Raw genomic sequence first — 21257 nt, 5'->3', positions numbered from 1 at the left:
ACTTGTGCAGCCATTCCAACATGATTGTGGATAACGACAGCACACTCCTGACGACTCTCCTGGAGAACAACTGCAGACAGACGTAGCCAACGTGAACGTGTATCTTCTGTAATGTGTGTGCACTCATCAGCATGGCCATGTGGTTCCTGATTCTTCTACTGCAAGTTAGAGGTCGACAGTCTCATTGGAGTTATTTGAATAGCTACATTTTTAATCAAATGGGGACTTGTGAAAGGTGTGATACACCAACTTTCCATAAATATATGTGTCATTCCACCATGGGTGTGATTTGAATGGGTGAAAGGATTGTCAAAACTGTACCAAAAACCATGCCATTTGGGAACATTGTTTTGGTATTTTGGGCATATTATCCTGGAAGTAACACAAAATGTTATATGAAATATTTAAAATATGTCCTGTTCATAATTACGATCCTATTTTATTTTCATTGAGACTAAAAACAGCTGTTTGTTTCGTTATTTTTAAAACATAGGTTGTCATTTATGATGCTACAGGCTGGTATTAAAAATCTTAGTTGAAGATTCACAAACACTTGCAATCTTCTACCTATATACTAATGTTATCCTTTTATCGTAGTTAGGTGTGGAAGAACGTCCGGTGGAAGTCTGTGGCTGGTCTTAGTCCACTGTGAGCAGCTGCTAATGTTTCGGCGTCTCTCACTAACTTCTTTTTTCTGTATTTATACGCCAAAATACCACTGCATGGAAAGATTAATTCTGTGTACATGCCAATATTGGAATTCACACTTCTCGTTAAGGTTTTGATACATGGAAACTTCAAACGTGAACTAAAGGTATACATAACCGTTTACACCAACTTACATAAATGCAGCTTTGGCTTTGTAAGTAACATGAAACCAACATAATTGTTTCAATGAGTATGGTATTGATTTAATAAATAATTAATAATCGGCTATTGGATGTTAAATATTTGGTCATTTTTACATATATCCTTAGAGAAGAAACCTGCTACATTTTTCTATTGATAGCAAGGGCATTTTATATGTACCATTCCACAGGATAGGATAGCACATACCACGACCTTTAGTATACCAGTCGTGGTTCACAGGCTGGAACGAGAAATACCCCGGCCCATCGCCGGGGATCGATTCTCTAGGCCAGTGTAGCAAAAGACCTGATAATCATAGTTAAATCGTATGCTAGTATTTATTCCTCTTCCTTTCAGGGGGCGGGACATAGCTCAGTGGTACAGCGCTCGCTTGACCAAGGATCGATTCCCGTCGATGGACTCATTGGGCTATTTCTCGTTCCAGCCAGTGCTCCACAACTGGTGTAACAAAGGCTGTGGTATGTACTATTCTGTCTGTGGGATGGTGCATATGAAAGATCCTTTGCTGTTAATGGAAAAGAGTAGCCTATGAAGTGACGACAGCGAGTTTGCTCTCTCAATATGCGTGGTCCTTAACCATATGTCCGACGCCATATAACCGTACATAAAATGTGGTTAGTGCGTCGTTAAATAAAACATGTCCTTCCTTCCTTTTATGTGAGTGTTACAAATTTAAACATGTGTCATTTTAAATATTATGTATTTTCCCACATGTTGCTCAATCTTAAATTGAAGTCAGCAAGTGTCCAAGAAAACAGTCATCATAGCGATGACCACTGGCAAAACAACATATTTTATTGCCAATTATGGATTGGTTGTACCTGTGCAGTACGTGGTGATGATCTATATCTCCAGCAGCGTGGCCTACTTCAATTCCATCCTTGTCACGTGGTATCACCATGGAAGCAGTTCCGTTGCACGATGTATCAAGGCAGCCATAACCAGCACATTAACCCTTTTTCTGACAGGTTTTGCTGTCGGATTAGGTCTGAGTATAATCATTGTGACTGGTGGTGGTAAGAGGGTAGATAGCGACAGTGAAGACAAAACTGATGCTGGCCATCATGTTTCTGGGGAAAAGGAACAGAAGGTGTTTTCTATAACTGGACAAATGGATTATACAACTAAACTGTAGAGTCAGGTGCGGTTGAAGAAGTTTTGTCAGTGATGGGTACAACGTTCAAAGGGGGCACCTGCAGTATTCAAGAAGGGGTGCAACGTTTAGAAAGGGCATCTGCAATATTCAAAAGTACTCTATTTTGTAACATGCATTAAATATGATAATACTCCCCAAAAACATCAAACTGACTTAGATATGCCATGTTCTCCACTAATCACAAATAAATGCATTGTATTCATTTGCTAAACTCTGGGTCTTTGGGACATTTTCATATAGGAAGTGGGTGCGCACCCCTAACACCCTCCCCCTGGATTCGCAACTGAGGATAACACTATATCAAATAACTTGAAACAAGGTCAAGATTCGAGATAGCGCCATCTTAAAATAAATCGGTGAATACTAGTTGCTGTCATTGGTGAGCTGTGTATTTGAAGTGCGATGTTCTTTTAATGCACATGCGTACTGCACGCCTAAATAAACAAGTATTCTGTCCCCTACCGAACAAATTTTCATATCTCCTAAATTCAAGGGACAAACAAATGGATATATCGCCATGAAAATTTAACTTGATCTGTAACAGAACACGATATAGCTATACAAAAAAGTTCAACTCAGTATCTCAAGGCATTGTGAAAAAAACATCTAGAAAACATATGGGACAGATGGATGGACAGACAAAGAGACAGACAGACAGAAGGACCGGTAGGGGACTAAATAAAAAAAACATTATAATGTACTATATTTTGAAAAAAGAAAACATGTAATAAAAACATATAATGCTCAAGCTATTTTATTTCAGTTAATTACACAGTCCATAGTGATAATCATTTTAACACACACAGGATGTTTTCAATCACATTTTAATTCAAAAGTCATTGATCTTGTGTTCAATGTGGAGAAATCACTGGACATGCTCCGGTTGTGTACGTCGTAATTCCCCTGAAATAAAACAAAGATATCGTTAATTATCAGAAGAATCTTCAAGAAAATGTCTGTCTTAAATGGTCTTAGGTGGTTATTTAATAGATAGACGCTGACTTTACACAAAAATGTAAATGTGTTATAGCCTCAGTCACAGTCAATTAAAGGGTCACCAAAGTTTATTTAAGTTAGCCTGTGAAAGTGTTATGTTAGCCTTATGTAGCTTACATGGTCATCTGATATGAACCTAACCGTAACAAATGTTTTGAAGAAACAGTATTTGAAATAACAAAATTCGCTAAACATGTAACGTCAGACACCAAGAATTTGGCCAACTGTACTTACGCGCATCCAGCCTGACAGGGGTTGGAGTAGGTGACGTCGTTGGCGCAGACTGGATCCTGGGCCGTGGTGCACAGGCAGAGCGTTTCTGCTGAAAATAAACAGAATACTAGTATAGTTACAGTGTGGGTCGTGTTTCGTTTGTGTGGGGTTTTGTGTTACTGTCGTCGTTGTACGTAGCCCAGCGGTAAAGCGCTCACTTGATGTGCGGTTGGTCTAGGATCAACCCTTGTCGGTAGGCCCATTGGGCTATTTCTCCTTCTAGCCATTGCACTACGACTGGTATATCAAAGGCCGTAGTATGTACCATTATGCCTGTTGGATCGTGCATATAAAATATCCCTCCCTGCTTATGAAAAAATGTAACGGGTACCAAATGTTTGACATCCAATAGCCGATGGTTAATAAGTTAATGTGTTCTGGTGGTGTCGCTAAACAAAACAAAAGTCAACTTTTTTTTCGTCATCATAATTATGGAAACACTCTACTAATATCCATAGCATAGAATAGATTGTTTTCCCGCGCCCCGCCCCAACAAATAACACACACGCACGCACGCACTTACGCACGCACACGCGGAAAACATCTAAAATGTATGATCAGTTATGAACTTGTTTTGAATTTTTTTCGAGATACCAAATTTTATTCTAAATATTTATTGATTTATGTTTGTATTTTTATTTTTGCACAGCTCTTTACACTGCGCTTTATTTAACTTTTGAATTTTATATAAATGTTGATCATCGATTTATTCTCTTTTGTACCGCTGTTTGACACTCAACCGATCTGAGCTTGTTTGGTTTCGTGCTGGGCGTGTTGTTCATTCATTCATTCATTCATTCATTCACTCATTCACTCATTCATTCATTCATTCATTATTCAGTTAAAATTGCATTTATCAGTGGTACTTTCTATCTATAACACGAGAAGTCTTTATAAAAGAGATTTCACGTATGCATCTCAGACGTTATAATTTATAATACGTAAAATGTCATTTTAAGTCTTAGACATGTTCGTGAATCACTTCGAGACATGTAAACCAGTTAACATATACTCGTATGCCGTACCACAGACTACGATTAGAACTGATATCATGGCTTGTTTTCACCATATCGAGATTTAAATGAATAAACACAGTAATAATTTATATCAAATGATTTTATTGTATATATGTTTAAAGATAAACGCAAAAACATCCCGTGATAATCAATGTGGTACTTTATGGCAGGTCGCCTGTATAAAACATTTCTTGATACTAATGAATTTTTTTTAGCGGGTCCTCTGAAGACCAAATGTTTGACACCTAATAGCCGATAATTAATAAAATAATGTGCTCTAGTGATGTCGTTAAACAAAGCAAACTACATTTTCTGTTGATTTATCGAATTGATAGCCACGAATATCATTTATGTCATCAAATTGTGTACAACAGTAAGAAAAAAAAAATATTTTTAAATTTAAACGGTAAGAATATGGTCTGAAATGGTCAGACGAAACCCACAGCAAGTGTATGGCACGAATGGTCACAAACGACAAGAGCCTGTAGCATTTTGAGAGTCAAGGACAAGGATGTGGAGGTGGACAGCGATAGACGTTGAAAGACAGGAGCAGCTGCCAGATCGGGAAGAAGTAAGATGGAATTCAAAGGAGAAAAAGGAAAGGGCACAGTGGGATAAAAACAAAAAATGAAAAATATTAATATGGATAGTCTGTTGTAAATGATTAAATGTGTATTTTAAATCTACTCGATATTGCTGCTGTAAGTTGATATAAGAACTACAATAAGACTGTTGGTACTTACCACTGACGTAAGCCAGGGAACAGACGAGGAGAACAAGGAGAAGAGTCTTCATCTTGGAGTGGAGAATGTTTCTGTGTTTAGCGAGTACAAGTCTGTCGTCTGCTTTCCAGAAGTGAAGACAGCAGCCGAGTTCGCGCCTTATATTGCACAACTACGACAATAAAATCGCCACTTCACCTGCAGGCGAATGGTACAGAATCTTATCTCAATAATAAACATATTATATGCAAAGATAAAATTTTGTGTCTATTTGTCTTTTGTCAATAGACGATATTCCCGCATGGCGTATCCAAGTTGTTGAAAATTAATAAATGTGTTGACGAGTTGTGTTTAATAGGGTTTATTGTAAATGTGCAATATTTAATATGATACAAAGAACATTGAAATCATTTCATCCACTTAAACACGTAGTTTGTGTCTGATATTTAAATTATCGATAAAATGATAAGAGGCAGCATTAAGATTTTATTATAAGATGAGAACAATTTAATGAATGTTTTAAGTAGTAGTTTCACCTTCATTGTGAATTGTTCCGTCCTTTCGTTTTATTATTTTCTTTCTTCCTTTCTCTTTCTCTCTTTCTTGCTTTGTATTGGAATTGGAAAAGGGTAGCTATATTTGTTTTGAATTTAGTATGCCGAGAGTAGCTCGTTACTGGGACATAGTTGATTTTGAGATGTCTCCCTAGGTTGCCCATAGGGGCCCTTAAAAGGGCCTGATCTGTTCAAATCGTTCTGCATACACTCGACAAAAAGAAAGAAAGAAAGAAATGGTTTATTTAACGACGCACTCAACACATTTTATTTACGGTTATATGGCGTCAGACATATGGTTAAGGACCACACAGATTTGGAGAGGAAACCCGCTGTCGCCACTACATGGGCTACTCTTTCCGATTAGCAGCAAGGGATCTTTTATTTGCGCTTCCCACAGGCAGGATAGCACAAACCATGGCCTTTGTTGAACCAGTTATGGATCACTGGTCGGTGCAAGTGGTTTACACCTACCCATTGAGCCTTGCGGTGCACTCACTCAGGTTTACACTCGACAAGATATGGCATTCAATTCTACCCTGTTTTTACATCGTAATTATGAGAGTTGGCCCTTTCACTCAAGTCAAGTCGAGACGGCGGGGTGGGGGTGGGGGGATGGGGGTGGGGCTTTGCTGAAGCAAATCCTCAAATTGTGGCAAAAACGTTAGAGATATTCCGGGAGGGGGGGGGGGGGGGGGCGCAGCTAGTTTGAAACTTTTGCACAGTGTATTTCCATCATTCTACGCACATATTAGTTGTTAACATGTAAGAATACGTAGTAATTCATTTGCAACCCTATATAGCTGTTTAGCGGTAATGCTAATATGAATAAATGTTGTTATCCAGATTCGGACATTTTCGTTCAATTCGGACAAAATTCAGTCTACCCTGTCCCACCCCTTACAAAAACAGGGCGGAGGTGGGGATGGGTGGCTCTAGACCCCCCCCCCCCCCCCCACCCTTTACGCCTATGACAAATGGAACTACATTCTGTGTATATGTTCTCGACTGGTTGCAAGAGTGCTGTGATCCCCACAGGTGAGTGCTTTCCTCGACTCTTGTATCATATGTTTAATTTCGTTCTATTATGGAAGAAAACCAGTCTATTATGTTCTTTGTATTGAATTTGCGGAAAAGTCGTCTAGGCCAGGAGACTAACAACAGCGTGTAATTCTGCGTCACGCATCGATCAGTAACCGCGAAGAGGCGGGGTTAAATCACTCAAACACAACGTAAATGTGCGAAGACGTTGGTATGTAATACAAGAAATTTATATTGCACTCGTTAATTCGTGTAAACTCGAGATACGCAAAAATAAAACATTGATTTTCCTTTTAACGCGCGCCATTTGTGTGAATTATATTTCCAGGAAATGTATATTATGGTATACCTGGAAAACATTAATCGATATTTTATATGTTCGCTAAAATATATATTATTCTTTTTAACAAATAAAACGTAAAAAGTAGAACCTAAAAAAGCTACTCGTTTTTAAATAATTACAGACACATCCCAACTGACGGTTGCTAATTCAAATGTCTGACAGCTAGAAGCCACAGGTTAAAGACCCTTCATGAGGTATCGTTAAATCAACTATCCTTTTTCTGAAATAAAAGAGATTTTTTTACATCGAAATGAGATTGTGTTATAATTTTCACTTTACAATTTAATGAAACCTGTTAATATTTGTAAACATGCACAGTCATGTAGACCACCTGTCTCAGTATTCAGAAGTATTCAGACTGTAAATATTCGAATGTTGATCATTGTGACCCAGATCGAACGCTTAACAATATTATGATTATCAAACGCTATTTAAAAAAACCGACACTTATATACTTTTATTTCTACATTTACTACATAACATATGTCCGAAATTTCGACCCCTACACCTGCGAATGTTACTCGCCTAACTCAGTATTATATCATATTACAAGATATGATCCAAAGGTCACACAAAGAACGTAATTTCAAGCGGATGGAATACACTACCGTATTCTTTCAAATAAACTCGTGCTGACATAAACCAGCGTACGGAACTCGAGAGGCTGATGGTCGGCCTCGGCGACACAATTATATAAACCATCGGGCTAAAACATGTTAAAGTTGGTTTACATTCCAGTCTCGACGCAAAGTTATGATGAAAGGAAGGGGATATTGCACACTAAGCACTTTTAAATCTGAATTCAGAGTGAGAGCACAGCTGATATATGGTGGTCATGTGAGGCCACTGCCGCTGTTTTTCTCTCTCTATCCAATAGTTTAGTCTTACAGACCAGATAGGGCTTACATTGAGATAACGTACAGTGGATTTGAATCTTAATTGGATGTCTGCACGCAATATATTCAAATACTGGAAGATCAGAGGAACACGTTGCTGTTTTACCCCCTGGGATTGAGAGTTAGAAAATATAGCATAATATGCAAACGTTGAACATTTTATATGTTTTCACAATATTTGCAGTATTTTACTCTAAGTTATTATTATTCTGTTTTACAAATCATGTTATTACAATATATAATATCGTTATAATATCGCTCAATATTTCAGACATTAGAGAAAAACAGAGCAAAACTATAGGGTTGTTCCCACTCCAAATATAAAATAATAAAGGCTGGATTCCCCTCTCGCTTTACTTTCAATAACCAGAAAGTCCAGGTTTTTTAATATGGTAATGTATTCATGATTACTGTAATCATAAATGTGTGCTAGATGACAGAAAATAATTGAACACGGAGTTGTGTGTGTGTGTGTGTATGTGTGTGTGGTTGTGTATAACATATATATATGTATGTATGTATGTATGTATGTATGTATGTATGTATGTATGTATGTATGTATGTATGTATGTATGTATGTACATGTATATATATATATATATATATATATATATATATATATATATATATATATATATATATATATATATATATATATATATATGGGCGTACCCAGAGAGGGAAAACCGCCAAGGCAAACCCAGACCTGTAAAATAAATATCTGTGTCATGGGAAAAATAAAATACATCTGGGGAAATTCCTCATGCTGGCTACGCCATTATATACAGTATAACCTCGATTTAACGCCAATGCAATTTTGGCGTCATATCGAGTTGGCGGTATAGTGAGGGTGCCTTGGGTTTACTACCAAACATATTTTGTTTGAAGTTGCTAAATGTCAACAGAATGACACGTTTTAAATAAAGCTAACTGGCAGTAACAAAAATAAAATAAAATAAAAATAAGAACCAGGTAAGAAATTATCAAATATTTTATTTTTTTATAAACATGGTAAGTCAGAATGTTGATTTCATTCTACAAAACGAACATTTTACGTTTTAATGGCATCCCAGGCACGGAATGGGCACTGACGGAATGGGCTCTGGTTCAGTGTCGGACTCTTCTTCATATTCATCGCACGTTTTGTCAGAAGTTATCTTGACACTTTCAACCTGCTCATCACTGAGACTGGCAAATGTCTTAACCTCTTTATTAACATTGACAAACTCATCAAAGTCCATTAGAGTTCATTATTGATATAAAAAAAAAACACCCTGTGGATTACGTCACCAACGAGATCCCGTAATTCTGTCGTTTCATTGTCCACAGTGTGTGTGTGTGTGTGTGTGTGTGTGTGTGTGTAACGTGTGTATGTATGTATGTATGTATGTATGTATACATACATACATACATACATACATACATACATACATACATACATACATACATACATACATACATACATACATATATATATATTTAGTGCCTTTTTATTATTTCAGAAACTTACGACAATTTTTAACAGTCCCTCAGAAACGGTTACTGACTGCCAACATAAGACTCAATACGTAATCCATAAGGATGGATTACAATTCTACCACTGACGGAAATTATACACCAGAGGAGGAGAATTTCTTGCAAAAGAACTGCCGCCCGGACTGGCCGAGGTGGACGTGTACGATGGCGACTATTTGTGGACTGATCAGCACCACTATTTGGTTCATCGTTCTTCTGCCTCAGGTACACTGAACAACAAAAGAAACGCGCATAGTTTAATGAATATATTTATTTTTCGTGATAAATTTTCTTCGGTAAATACTGTCAAAATAGACCTAAAATATTCACAAGACGTTACTAGTTTTAATACTTCAATAGACAAAATATAATGAGATTTAAATGCATTAAAGTAAAGTAAATTAATATTCGTGTGTCTTTAGTTGAGCAGTATAATATACAGTCAAACTGTCAGCCTCTGTTATCGCGATAGCCAGGATATCGAGACAATGGTCCATGGCTTAATTTTCACCACAAACTACTCTGCTTATCTCGAGGTCGATAAATGGTCCTATGGCTTAATTTTCTTCACAAACTACACTGCTTATCTCGAGGTCCTATGGCTTAATTTTCACCACAAGCTACTATGTTTATCATGAGGTGTATAAATGGACCGACGGCCTAATTTTCACAACAAACTACTCTATTTATCTCGAACCACTGTTATTTTGAACTGTTTGGTTCGCCCCTTTCAAAATCGAAAAAACATTTCTGCAGTAACATTTGGATCATCTGTGGTAGTGTTCAGTAGAACAAATAATAGCACACGGGTAGTTAAATGGATACAAAATAACAAAATGTTAAATATTAAAATACTGTTAAATGATAACATTGGCATGCAAATTATTATATGAGAAAGTGATAGTAATGTAATATGTATGCTGTCAAACCTGTCCTAGCGTCCAAATGGTGGTCATCTGCCATGAGCGGCCACTTTTTCCCCCACCAAACGATGTTTAATGAAAATGCACTCATAATAAGCGGTCACTTGTTTAATGGACCAGCGGCCACCTAAACCCGATCCCAGAACGCTAAAATGCCTGTAAATGTATACTGTTCTATAAAAGTGTTATTTTAAACAACAGTGACAAGGTGCAGCATACAGCCAATCTTCACACCTTTCACGTCATACTGGTACCCATTCAGTTTGATATATCCACTGTGTGAATCAATTAAGAAAGTATTTAATTATCTTTAGGCATGTTAAGTTTGATATTTGTAGTGTTCTCTACCATGACAATACACAGCATGAAGTAGTAATTAAACAATTAAATGAAAAAAGAAAACAAACTTGTGATAGAACGAATTATAAACGATACAATTAATACATTCTAGAGAGGGGTGCGGGATTTAGCACAGTGGTAAAGCGCACGATTGGTGCGCGATCGGTCTAGGATCGATCCCCGTCGGTGGGCCCATTGAGCTATTTCTCGTTCCAGCCAGTGCACCACGACTGGCATATCAAAGGCTGTGGTATGTGCTATCCTGTCTGTACATATAAAATATTCCTTGCTACAATGGAAGCATGTGGCCGGTTTCCTCTCTATGACTGTCAAAATTACCATATGTTTGACATCCAATAGCCGATGATTAATAAATCAATGTGCTCTAGTGGTGTCGTTAAACAAAAACAAACTATAGAGTAAGATTTCAGGGCCTCATGGGTGGGTGGGTGGTTGAGGAGGCGTAGCGTGGTCTGCATCTGTGGGGGTTCCAATTTGAAACTAGCGAACCCTTGTGTCATCATTTTCCCATGATACTTTTATGAATAACCCAATATTGCACTGTTCAAATGTTTCAGCCTCAGCGTGGGGATGGGGAGGGAGTTGGTCCGAACACACAGCATACGCCCCTGTGGGTGGCGAAGGCGCACAGCCCGCCCCCCCCCCCCCCCCGCCAGTTCCTACGGGCCTGTTCATAAGAAATAAATTTTAGTTCGCTGCCAGACTTGGTGTACACTGAATAAACAGCACAGCGTTGGTAATATCTGTTGTGTTTTCCAAGAGAATAGGTGGTGGGGTGGGGGGGGGGGGGGGGGGGGGGCACATAAATCATGACAATTTAAAGAGATTTAACACACTCTTTGAACATGTTGTGTTGGCTATATATGTATAGATATTTCATGATACTGCTGTTTCCAGGTTTGGAAGAATTTTCGGCGCAGATCGGTTGTGGGAGTGAGTGTATTGTGGGCCACGGCTAATTTCACGGCGTCTGTCACCAACATGTTCTTCGTTCACATATACGCCAAGATGCCCATCTACAGCCAGGTGAACGCCATCTACATGCCAGTTCTCGAGTTCATCATGCTGCTACAGTTCTGGATTTATGGACTTTTCCCACTCAGGTCGAAGGTGAGGTCTTTTAAATGTTTTGCTGTCTTACTAATAACTAAAATTGCTTATTAAATACATTTCCGTGTGTAGAATGTCAGTGTCTGTGCTATCCAATGTAGTTCTGGTCATCCTAATTTTTCTGCAGCTCAAATTAGATTCTTCTATCACTATATATATACCAACGGTCGAACCTACCGGTATTCTCGAACCAAGAACAATGTCCCGATTTTTTCTCTCTATTAAACCCTTTTATTTTGGTGCTGATTGGTCGAATACCCCTAGGGTCGAACAGAAGCTTTCTCTCGAACCAGTTTATTAGTCCGAACTGTAAAATTAAACATATATAGCTCGAACGACTAAGTCTATCCGAAGAAATACAAAAAATAATTTATATTTATTTACGAATTTTTCATTGACCCTTTCACGTCAGTCACAAAGTAAGTTAATATAAATATGCCGGCTTCTCATGTTGTTTATTTAGCACCTATCGGTGATGATGATGATAACTAGTTTAACGTGCCCATATACCACTAGGGTTTCGAACACGCCCATCCCGAGTCCGACCTCCGATAAGATCGGTGGCCTGACTCGGGATGTGTGTGTGTGTGGGGGGGGGGGGGGGGGGGGGGGGTAGTGTTGAAAATGGGCAGAATTTTGAAAATAGCAATTAGTAAAAAGGTTAATAGTATAATTTAAAAAAAAAAAAAAAAAATTACAAGCCAAAAAAAGAAGAAGAAAAGAATTGACTGCTCGGCCGAATATTTATATAATTTGGAGCATTTTAGAAGGACAGTCCAAAAATAAATAAGAGAAAGAAGAGAGGATCGGACTATTTAATAATATAGAAAAAAAAGAGTAATTTCGACAAAAAATTTTGAACGAAGGTCTAAATGTTTAAAGTCCAATCTATATGTCCACGTGAGTGGCCTCGTTAAGGCCGTTAGGGTGTGGAGGTTGGCCTACGGCGAACTGATGAGCGGAGAACCGGCAAAGGCGGGGATGAAGTGCTTCCATCTCTGGTCGGCGAGGATGGTTATAACACTCCGGTAGTCGTTGCCGAAAAGGGCCTTGACGATCCTGTGGATGGTATGGCTATCCATCTCTCTAACTAGGACCGCTTGTCGGTAGACTCCTTCTCGGCGCTGAGTTAGTACCAACCCCGTCTTGCCGACTGTAGACTTGATGGTGTGTAGCTCGTAGCTTGTGTGTGTAGCTTGTTTCAGCTCTGGTTCCACTAGTCCGCCCATCAGTAATGCCGGATCCGAGGTGTCCCCCTGCACGAACTTCAGGCGGCTTCCGAGTCGGAGGGGGACGGTGCCTGTGAAGGTGGAGGCCTTGCCTTGTCAGGCTGGTTTCTCGGCTGAGCGACGGCCTTCCTCTTCGCAACGGCTCCTGCCCGGACCGCCGCCTTCCGAACTGGCAAGACTGGTGACAGTGGCCAGTTACGTGTAGGCGGTGGCGTAGAGGGAGATGGAGGTCCGTCTGCGGGCGTCTCGCACATCGGCGCGTTGAGAGCATCCCTTGGTGTTGACGGCGGGTCCGGATGAGCTGGTCCTTTCGTCTTGGGCCGAGCCGGGGGCGGCGACGCAGAAGGGACCGTCGCTGGCGGTTGAGCCGCCAGTTTTGTTCCCCCCTGAGCCGCTCCTGGCGCACGTTTCTCCTTCCTCCGTCCTCTTCCCTTCCTCTTCTGCGAGTCCGAGCCGCCGTACACCAATGTCACGGTTGCCCGTGACCCAGTGTACGCGACGCGAAACTCCAGCAGCGATCCAAAGTTTGCAATCAATCCCCCCAGGTGTGGGGGGGGGGGGGGGGGCAAGTCGAGAGCACAGGCGACAGCGTCCAGCTTCATCGAGAGTTAGCTTGGAAGTCCGCACCTATCGGTAATTATGTTTCTAGTACAGATAATAGTACTACGATAATCATGAGCTGAATGAACCTTGCATGAAACACCAATCAATTGCTGAGCCTAGTTCGGCCTCGCCGGTTTACTTTAATCATTTTAATCGCTACTCTACGCATGAGCGTCGGCATAGTTTGTTTTTAACTTGAAATACAGGAGAAATCAATGTAATGTAGTGATTACAACAATAAAAGGTACAGGGCCTCCGCCTGTGCTTCATGCACTTTCATTCTTTTCTCAACGTTGTCAATATGTCGCAAAAGATTCTACAACAGCATAATAAAGAACGATTTTTTAAATTAATAAATATTTATAAATACAGACTACCAGTGTGTTTGTTATTTGTTTATTCAACGGTGATAAATAATAGTTACAAATATGTATCTCATCCGACATTTGAAGGCGACTTCGTTACTCATGAGTCAATCGCCCAAGCCAGTTTTACGGAAATATGCGAGGTATTCCGATTGGTTTTTGTGTTACAGAAGCACCCGACAACGGCCGAATGCATGGTTCGAACTACCCGATGGGTCGAACAGACTTTGATGCACCGACAGTGTTCGAGCCATGAGATTCTACTGTATATATATATATATATATATATATATATATATATATATCAAGTCCTTCAGGCGAATCATAGAAATGTATTGTTCTGGGAGTGGCAGTCATCTCATTGATAAAACACCCTTGTCAAAATATCCGTCTTGTACAGAAGTACTACATTGATTGCAATCAATAATTGTTTTATTGTTCAGATTTAGTCTCCACATCAGAATAAAGATTCCTTAGTCTGCTGTTAAAGGGATTACTCTGAGTTTGCTGCCATTGTATTATGTTTACGACCAACAGATCTTTTTTGATAGATAGATAGATAACTAGTTTAACGTGCCTATATACCACTAGGGTTTCGAACACGCCCATCCAGAGTCCGACCTTCGATAAGATCGGTGGTCTGACTCGGGATGGGGGGGGGGGGGGATAGAGTTGAAAATGGGCAGAATTTTTGAAAATAATAATTAGTAAAAAAGTTAATAGAATTAAAAAAAAAAAAAAAAAATTACAAGCCAAAAATAAAAAGAATTGACTGCTCGGCCGAATATTTATATAATTTGGAGCATTTTAGAAGGACAGTCCAAAAATAAATAAGAGAAAGAAGAGAGGATCGGACTATTAAAAAAAAAAGAAGTAATTTCGACATACAATTTTAAACGGAGGTCTAAAAGTTTAAAGTCCAATCTATATGGTCCAGGCCGGGAGGGGGGGGGGGGGGGGGGGGGGGGGGGGGGGGGATTTAAGGTGGGCGGAATTTGGAATACGAAGTTAGTTGTTAGGTCAAAGACCTAAAGCCCAAATGAGCTAATTTTATACTACTCATGTTTGGACAAACAATTAAGTCCAAATAATAAAATTAGAGTGCTCGACCGAAAGGGTTTTAAGGTGATTTGAGCATTTTAGACGGGCTGCCAAAATAAAGTGCATCGGACTTTACAAATAAATAAATAAATAAAATTAAATTAAAAAATAAAATGAAATAAAATTTTGAATGCCGGCAAAAACATTTAAAGTCCGACTAAGTCCTTGGAACGGTTGGCAACTACGGGGACGAGATGAAGTGCTTCGCGTTGAACTGCGGCACCAGTTTCCTCCACCGGTGGGCTAGCAAGGTCTTGGCTAGCTGGACGTAATGGGCGCCGGCGATGATCTTCAGGACTCTATGGACGGTGTTGTTGTACATCTCTCTGAAGAGAACTCCTTGTCTGTAGAGTCCATCCCGGCGCGACGTCACCACAAGTCCAAACGTCCCGTCCCCTTGCTCCATGTCGTGGATCCCGACATCAGTGCCGTCTGGGAAGCGCTTGAAGGATCCTTCGATGACGCCTCCCGGCAGTGAGGCCGTGTGTGGTGTGTCCCCGACTAAGTACTTCGAGTACTGGCCCTTTATCTTCGACACTGCGAGACTCCAGGCGGCGAAGTCCCTGCCTCGGGCGGAGGCGGAAGGCCGGGCCTTGGCTGGCTGGTCACTCGAAGGAGAGACGGCCTTCCGTTTCGCAACACCAACATCTGGCTTGGTCGCTGCGGAGTCCCCCTGGGGTGGGGGTCCCGACCCTGACACAAGCGGAGGGGTTGGAACGGAAGACGCCGGCCGCGGTGTCTCGCACATGGCGATGTCCAACACTGGCGTCGACTCGTCAAGCTGGTCAGTCTGCGTTGAAACAGCTGGCTTGTCGGGTCGTGGGGGTGGGGGCGGCGACGCAGACGGGACCGCCGCTGGCGGTTGAGCCGCCAGCTGTGTTCCCTCTGTACCGCCCCTGGCGCACGTTTCCTCCTTCTCGTCCCTCTTCCCTTCCTCTTCTGAGTGACCGCGTCGCCATACACCAAAGTCACAGTTGCCCGTGATCCGGTGTAAGCGACGCGGTACTCAAACAGCTTCCCGTAACTAACAAGCAGTCCTCCCCGGTGGGGGGGGGGGGGGGGGGGGGGGGGGGGGGGGGGGGGGGGGGGGGGGGGGGGCAAGTCGTGAGCACATGAACATACGTCCAGCTTCATCGCGTGTTGTCAGAGAAGTGTGATCCTTTTTGAAGACTAAATTGTTGAATTCCTTGTCGTCTACAGTATCTATACAAAAAAGTATTTCTTATGATGAAATTGTCTTTAAAACATGTTTTGTTTTTTAAATCAAAACAATCAAATGGAAATAAAAGAATAACTAGTTATCATCAGCATAGGAAATTTTTATTGTTCAAAGTTACTTATTATAAGTGTAAAAGTACTTATTATTAGTGTAAAAGTAGTTCCGTCCAGAAATACAGAAATGTATCTAGTCATCATAATACATATAAGTAACTTTGAACAAAATAACATTCCTTTGCTAATCATTGTGGCCGAAAATATAGAAATTTATCTAGTCATCATAATACATATAAGTAACTTTGAACAAAATAACATTCCTTTGCTAATCATTGTGGCCGAAAATATAGAAATTTATCTAGTCATCATAATACATATAAGTAACTTTGAACAAAATAACATTCCTTTGCTAATCATTGTGGCCGAAAATATAGAAATTTATCTAGTCATCATAATACATATAAGTAACTTTGAACAAAATAACATTCCTTTGCTAATCATTGTGGCCGAAAATATAGAAATTTATCTAGTCATCATAATACATATAAGTAACTTTGAACAAAATAACATTCCTTTGCTAATCATTGTGGCCGAAAATATAGAAATTTATCTAGTCATCATAATACATATAAGTAACTTTGAACAAAATAACATTCCTTTGCTAATCATTGTGGCCGAAAATATAGAAATTTATCTAGTCATCATAATACATATAAGTAACTTTGAACAAAATAACATTCCTTTGCTAATCATTGTGGCCGAAAATATAGAAATTTATCTAGTCATCATAATACATATAAGTAACTTTGAACAAAATAACATTCCTTTGCTAATCATTGTGGCCGAAAATATAGAAATTTATCTAGTCATCATAATACATATAAGTAACTTTGAACAAAATAACATTCCTTTGCTAATCATTGTGGCCGAAAATATAGAAATTTATCTAGTCATCATAATACATATAAGTAACTTTGAACAAAATAACATTCCTTTGCTAATCATTGTGGCCGAAAATATAGATATTTATCTAGTCATCATAATACATATAAGTAACTTTGAACAAAATAACATTCCTTTGCTAATCATTGTGGCCGAAAATATAGAAATTTATCTAGTCATCATAATACATATAAGTAACTTTGAACAAAATAACATTCCTTTGCTAATCATTGTGGCCGAAAATATAGAAATTTATCTAGTCATCATAATACATATAAGTAACTTTGAACAAAATAACATTCCTTTGCTAATCATTGTGGCCGAAAATATAGAAATTTATCTAGTCATCATAATACATATAAGTAACTTTGAACAAAATAACATTCCTTTGCTAATCATTGTGGCCGAAAATATAGAAATTTATCTAGTCATCATAATACATATAAGTAACTTTGAACAAAATAACATTCCTTTGCTAATCATTGTGGCCGAAAATATAGAAATTTATCTAGTCATCATAATACATATAAGTAACTTTGAACAAAATAACATTCCTTTGCTAATCATTGTGGCCGAAAATATAGAAATTTATCTAGTCATCATAATACATATAAGTAACTTTGAACAAAATAACATTCCTTTGCTAATCATTGTGGCCGAAAATATAGAAATTTATCTAGTCATCATAATACATATAAGTAACTTTGAACAAAATAACATTCCTTTGCTAATCATTGTGGCCGAAAATATAGAAATTTATCTAGTCATCATAATACATATAAGTAACTTTGAACAAAATAACATTCCTTTGCTAATCATTGTGGCCGAAAATATAGAAATTTATCTAGTCATCATAATACATATAAGTAACTTTGAACAAAATAACATTCCTTTGCTAATCATTGTGGCCGAAAATATAGAAATTTATCTAGTCATCATAATACATATAAGTAACTTTGAACAAAATAACATTCCTTTGCTAATCATTGTGGCCGAAAATATAGAAATTTATCTAGTCATCATAATACATATAAGTAACTTTGAACAAAATAACATTCCTTTGCTAATCATTGTGGCCGAAAATATAGAAATTTATCTAGTCGTCATAATACATATAAGTAACTTTGAACAAAATAACATTCCTTTGCTAATCATTGTGGCCGAAAATATAGAAATTTATCTAGTCGTCATAATACATATAAGTAACTTTGAACAAAATAACATTCCTTTGCTAATCATTGTGGCCGAAAATATAGAAATTTATCTAGTCATCATAATACATATAAGTAACTTTGAACAAAATAACATTCCTTTGCTAATCATTGTGATCGAAAATATAGAAATTTATCTAGTCGTCATAATACATATAGTGATTGCAGGATAAAATCTAATAAAATGTATTAAAATCAAATAAACAAAAAATTAATTAATTAATTAAATTAAATTAAATACTTTGGAAGGTTTCCATAGTTTACTAAAATGACCTCTCAGTTTTCTGGCATTTGATATTTATTACATGTTTCAGATTTGGTACACCGTGTTCTGCTGTGCACTGTGGAGTGTCATTATCGGCTTACAACTGGGTCTAAGACGTTTTGAGGAAATGCAATGGTTGGCTATCACGCTATGGTCTGTGGAAACATTTCCTCAGGTAAAAATATCAGTGGTGGACACAGAAGGAATGCTAGGGATCTTTTATTTCCCATTTCAGCCGTTTTAAAAATAAACGAATTAATTCATAATTTTACTTACTTTTGTTTATAATGGCTGTCTTGGCAACGGCCAAATTAAATGTACCAAAAACGCACATAGTATATTATATTATTTGAAAATCACCACCAAAACAAGAACATTAAGTGCCCTATTAAATCGGTAGGTTAATAACTTATAACAAATGAGGTAGGCTTATGGGATGGCACTGTATGCTCTTCTTTCGAGAAGATTTGATATGACTGTCTGGACAATAATTCAGTGTATGTCATCACAATTGCTCAAATGTCTTCTGCGGTATCAGATTTGTCACAACAATCTTAGTAATGGCAGTATTCCTATAATCAAAGTAGGAAGTGGCAGTCCTTCTATAGGGCAAATACCTGATAGAAGCAGATACATTGGCAAAACATCAGCAGGTAAGTCTGTAATATTAACATCAATAATGTTTTTCCTTTCAGATAATACTTAACATCAAGCTGAGATCGACATCCGGACTGTCCACCAAGTCTATCGCTATAGCAATGCTTGGGAAAACCACAGATTTCATAGCAAACAATGTGCTCCTCTTGCCTCTCCAATACGTCATCATGATTTATTTCTCTAGCGGCGTGGCGTACGTCAATGGTATCCAGGTAGCATGGTACTACGACAACAGCAAGAACACAGGCGAAATACATAAACATAAACGTACAACCAACCCGGACGTGGAGGATAATCGTATCTCTGACCCATTTATTAAAAACGAACACTGCGACGAAAGTAGTGGCAAAAATCGTGGTGAAAATCTTAACGAAATGTTGGACAAAAATTTTGAAGAAAAGCGTGACATATATTCTGATAAAATTCGTGACGAAAATCAACCTAGTGTTGATAACGTCAAAAAGGAAGAAATGTCTGTCGAAGATGGAAAGTTTCCATTTAGTTATCACATTTGTAGATGTATTCGGTTTCCTATTATAATAGTAATGATTCTGATTTCTGTCGTTTTCGGTGCAGGGCTTATTTGGAACACGGGAAGTTGGTTTGGCCTGCTTGGGCCTTTTACGATTATATCTGTCCTCATTGTTAGTCATGTGTATTATAAAACCAAAACGTCCATGATGACTATTCAAACTTTATGGATGAGAATGTCTCACTAATGGTAATCAGACCGTGCGAGATTTATTTCATGATTATATCTTAACGGGCGCAGGTCCAGGATTTTGTAAAGTGTGTCTCAAAATTCTAAAAGGGGCAAGTTTACGTTTGCCGCAGGGAAATTAGCTGAGCTTCTAAAGAAGCGAGATCTGTGGTTAGGCATTCGGGGACATGCATCCCAGAATATTTGGAAATAAACATTCAGAAAGAAAGAAATGTTTTATTTAACGACGCACTCAACACATTTTATTTACGGTTATATGGCGTCGGACATATTATGGTTAAGGACCACACATATATTGAGAGAGGAAACCCGCTGCCGCCACTTCATGGGCTACTCTTTTCGATTAGCAACAAGGAGTCTTTTATATGCACTACCCCATAGACACTGTCACAGGATAGCACATACCACGGCCTTTGATGTACCAGTCGTGGTGTAAACATATTCAGAGACGCGTTTTCAGGTCAGTTTAGTGTTGTATACTGTGGATGTATAATTTTGAAAATGTATTAAAAAGGGCACTTCAAAGAGGCGGGAGGGGGTCAAGGGAACCCTGTGATCCCCTTTGTATATTTGTTTTTAAGATGGAATCAAGACTCGGTGTTTATTTCAAATATGTTTAGCTAACCATTTAGAATAGATTTGTTTTTGTTTTGTTGCTTCCGGTAACATGCGCATTTTGTTTTTGCCACATTGACTCCTTGAACGTGTCCGCATGGGCGTATGGGGACTCTTTGATTTAGGGGGGCTGGAGGGGTTGATTTGCCCGAAATTTTACCCAGATAAAAACTGCCCGAATTTCCCCCACTGTTTTGCCCGAATTTCTTCTTTCTCAAGTTACGCCAAGGCAGTTATAGACATCTGCTGATGACAAAATAAAATATATGTTTATTGTACGTGGCTAACAATATATAATACCGTGCTTGCTTTTATGTTCACTATATGGGCATTAATAAAAGATATAAATTTTCGTGTGCTTTTTTATTTTTATTTTTACCAAACTGCCTCCTCTTTCAATTTCTTTTTCTTTCGATCCCTACATAGGTAGGTAGGTATGTAGGTAGGTCGGTATGTAGATTTAACGTGCACATTCAGAGCAAGCTGTTGTAGCGCACGCCTGTCGTGGGCGCAAGTGCTTGCGAAGCAAGCTCTTCCGTCCAAGACAGGAAAGGGCGG

General features: G+C 38.7%; 1 protein-coding gene and 1 long non-coding RNA gene across 2 annotated transcripts; one reads left to right on the top strand and one right to left on the bottom strand.

Moving 5' to 3' along the window:
- Positions 1–2764: 2764 nt before the first annotated feature.
- LOC121376203 lies at positions 2765–5187 on the bottom strand. The gene is made up of 3 exons (XR_005958413.1): positions 5055–5187; positions 3257–3344; positions 2765–2929 (listed from the first exon to the last, which is right to left on the bottom strand). It is a non-coding gene; the product is annotated as an uncharacterized LOC121376203 (long non-coding RNA).
- Positions 5188–6716: 1529 nt separating this feature from the next.
- LOC121376334 lies at positions 6717–20403 on the top strand. Its single transcript, XM_041504179.1, has 5 exons — positions 6717–6839; positions 9370–9607; positions 11563–11775; positions 18756–18881; positions 19402–20403. Exons 2-5 carry the CDS (start codon positions 9449–9451, stop codon positions 20080–20082), a joined length of 1179 nt encoding a protein of 392 aa, XP_041360113.1. The 5' UTR covers positions 6717–6839; positions 9370–9448; the 3' UTR covers positions 20083–20403.
- Positions 20404–21257: the final 854 nt, after the last annotated feature.

The sequence above is a fragment of the Gigantopelta aegis genome, chromosome 6, assembly GCF_016097555.1.
Source record: "Gigantopelta aegis isolate Gae_Host chromosome 6, Gae_host_genome, whole genome shotgun sequence".
Lineage (NCBI taxonomy): Eukaryota > Metazoa > Mollusca > Gastropoda > Neomphalida > Peltospiridae > Gigantopelta > Gigantopelta aegis.
The sequence above is the reverse complement of the archived record's forward strand: the minus strand, read 5'-3'. Positions and strand labels throughout refer to the sequence as shown.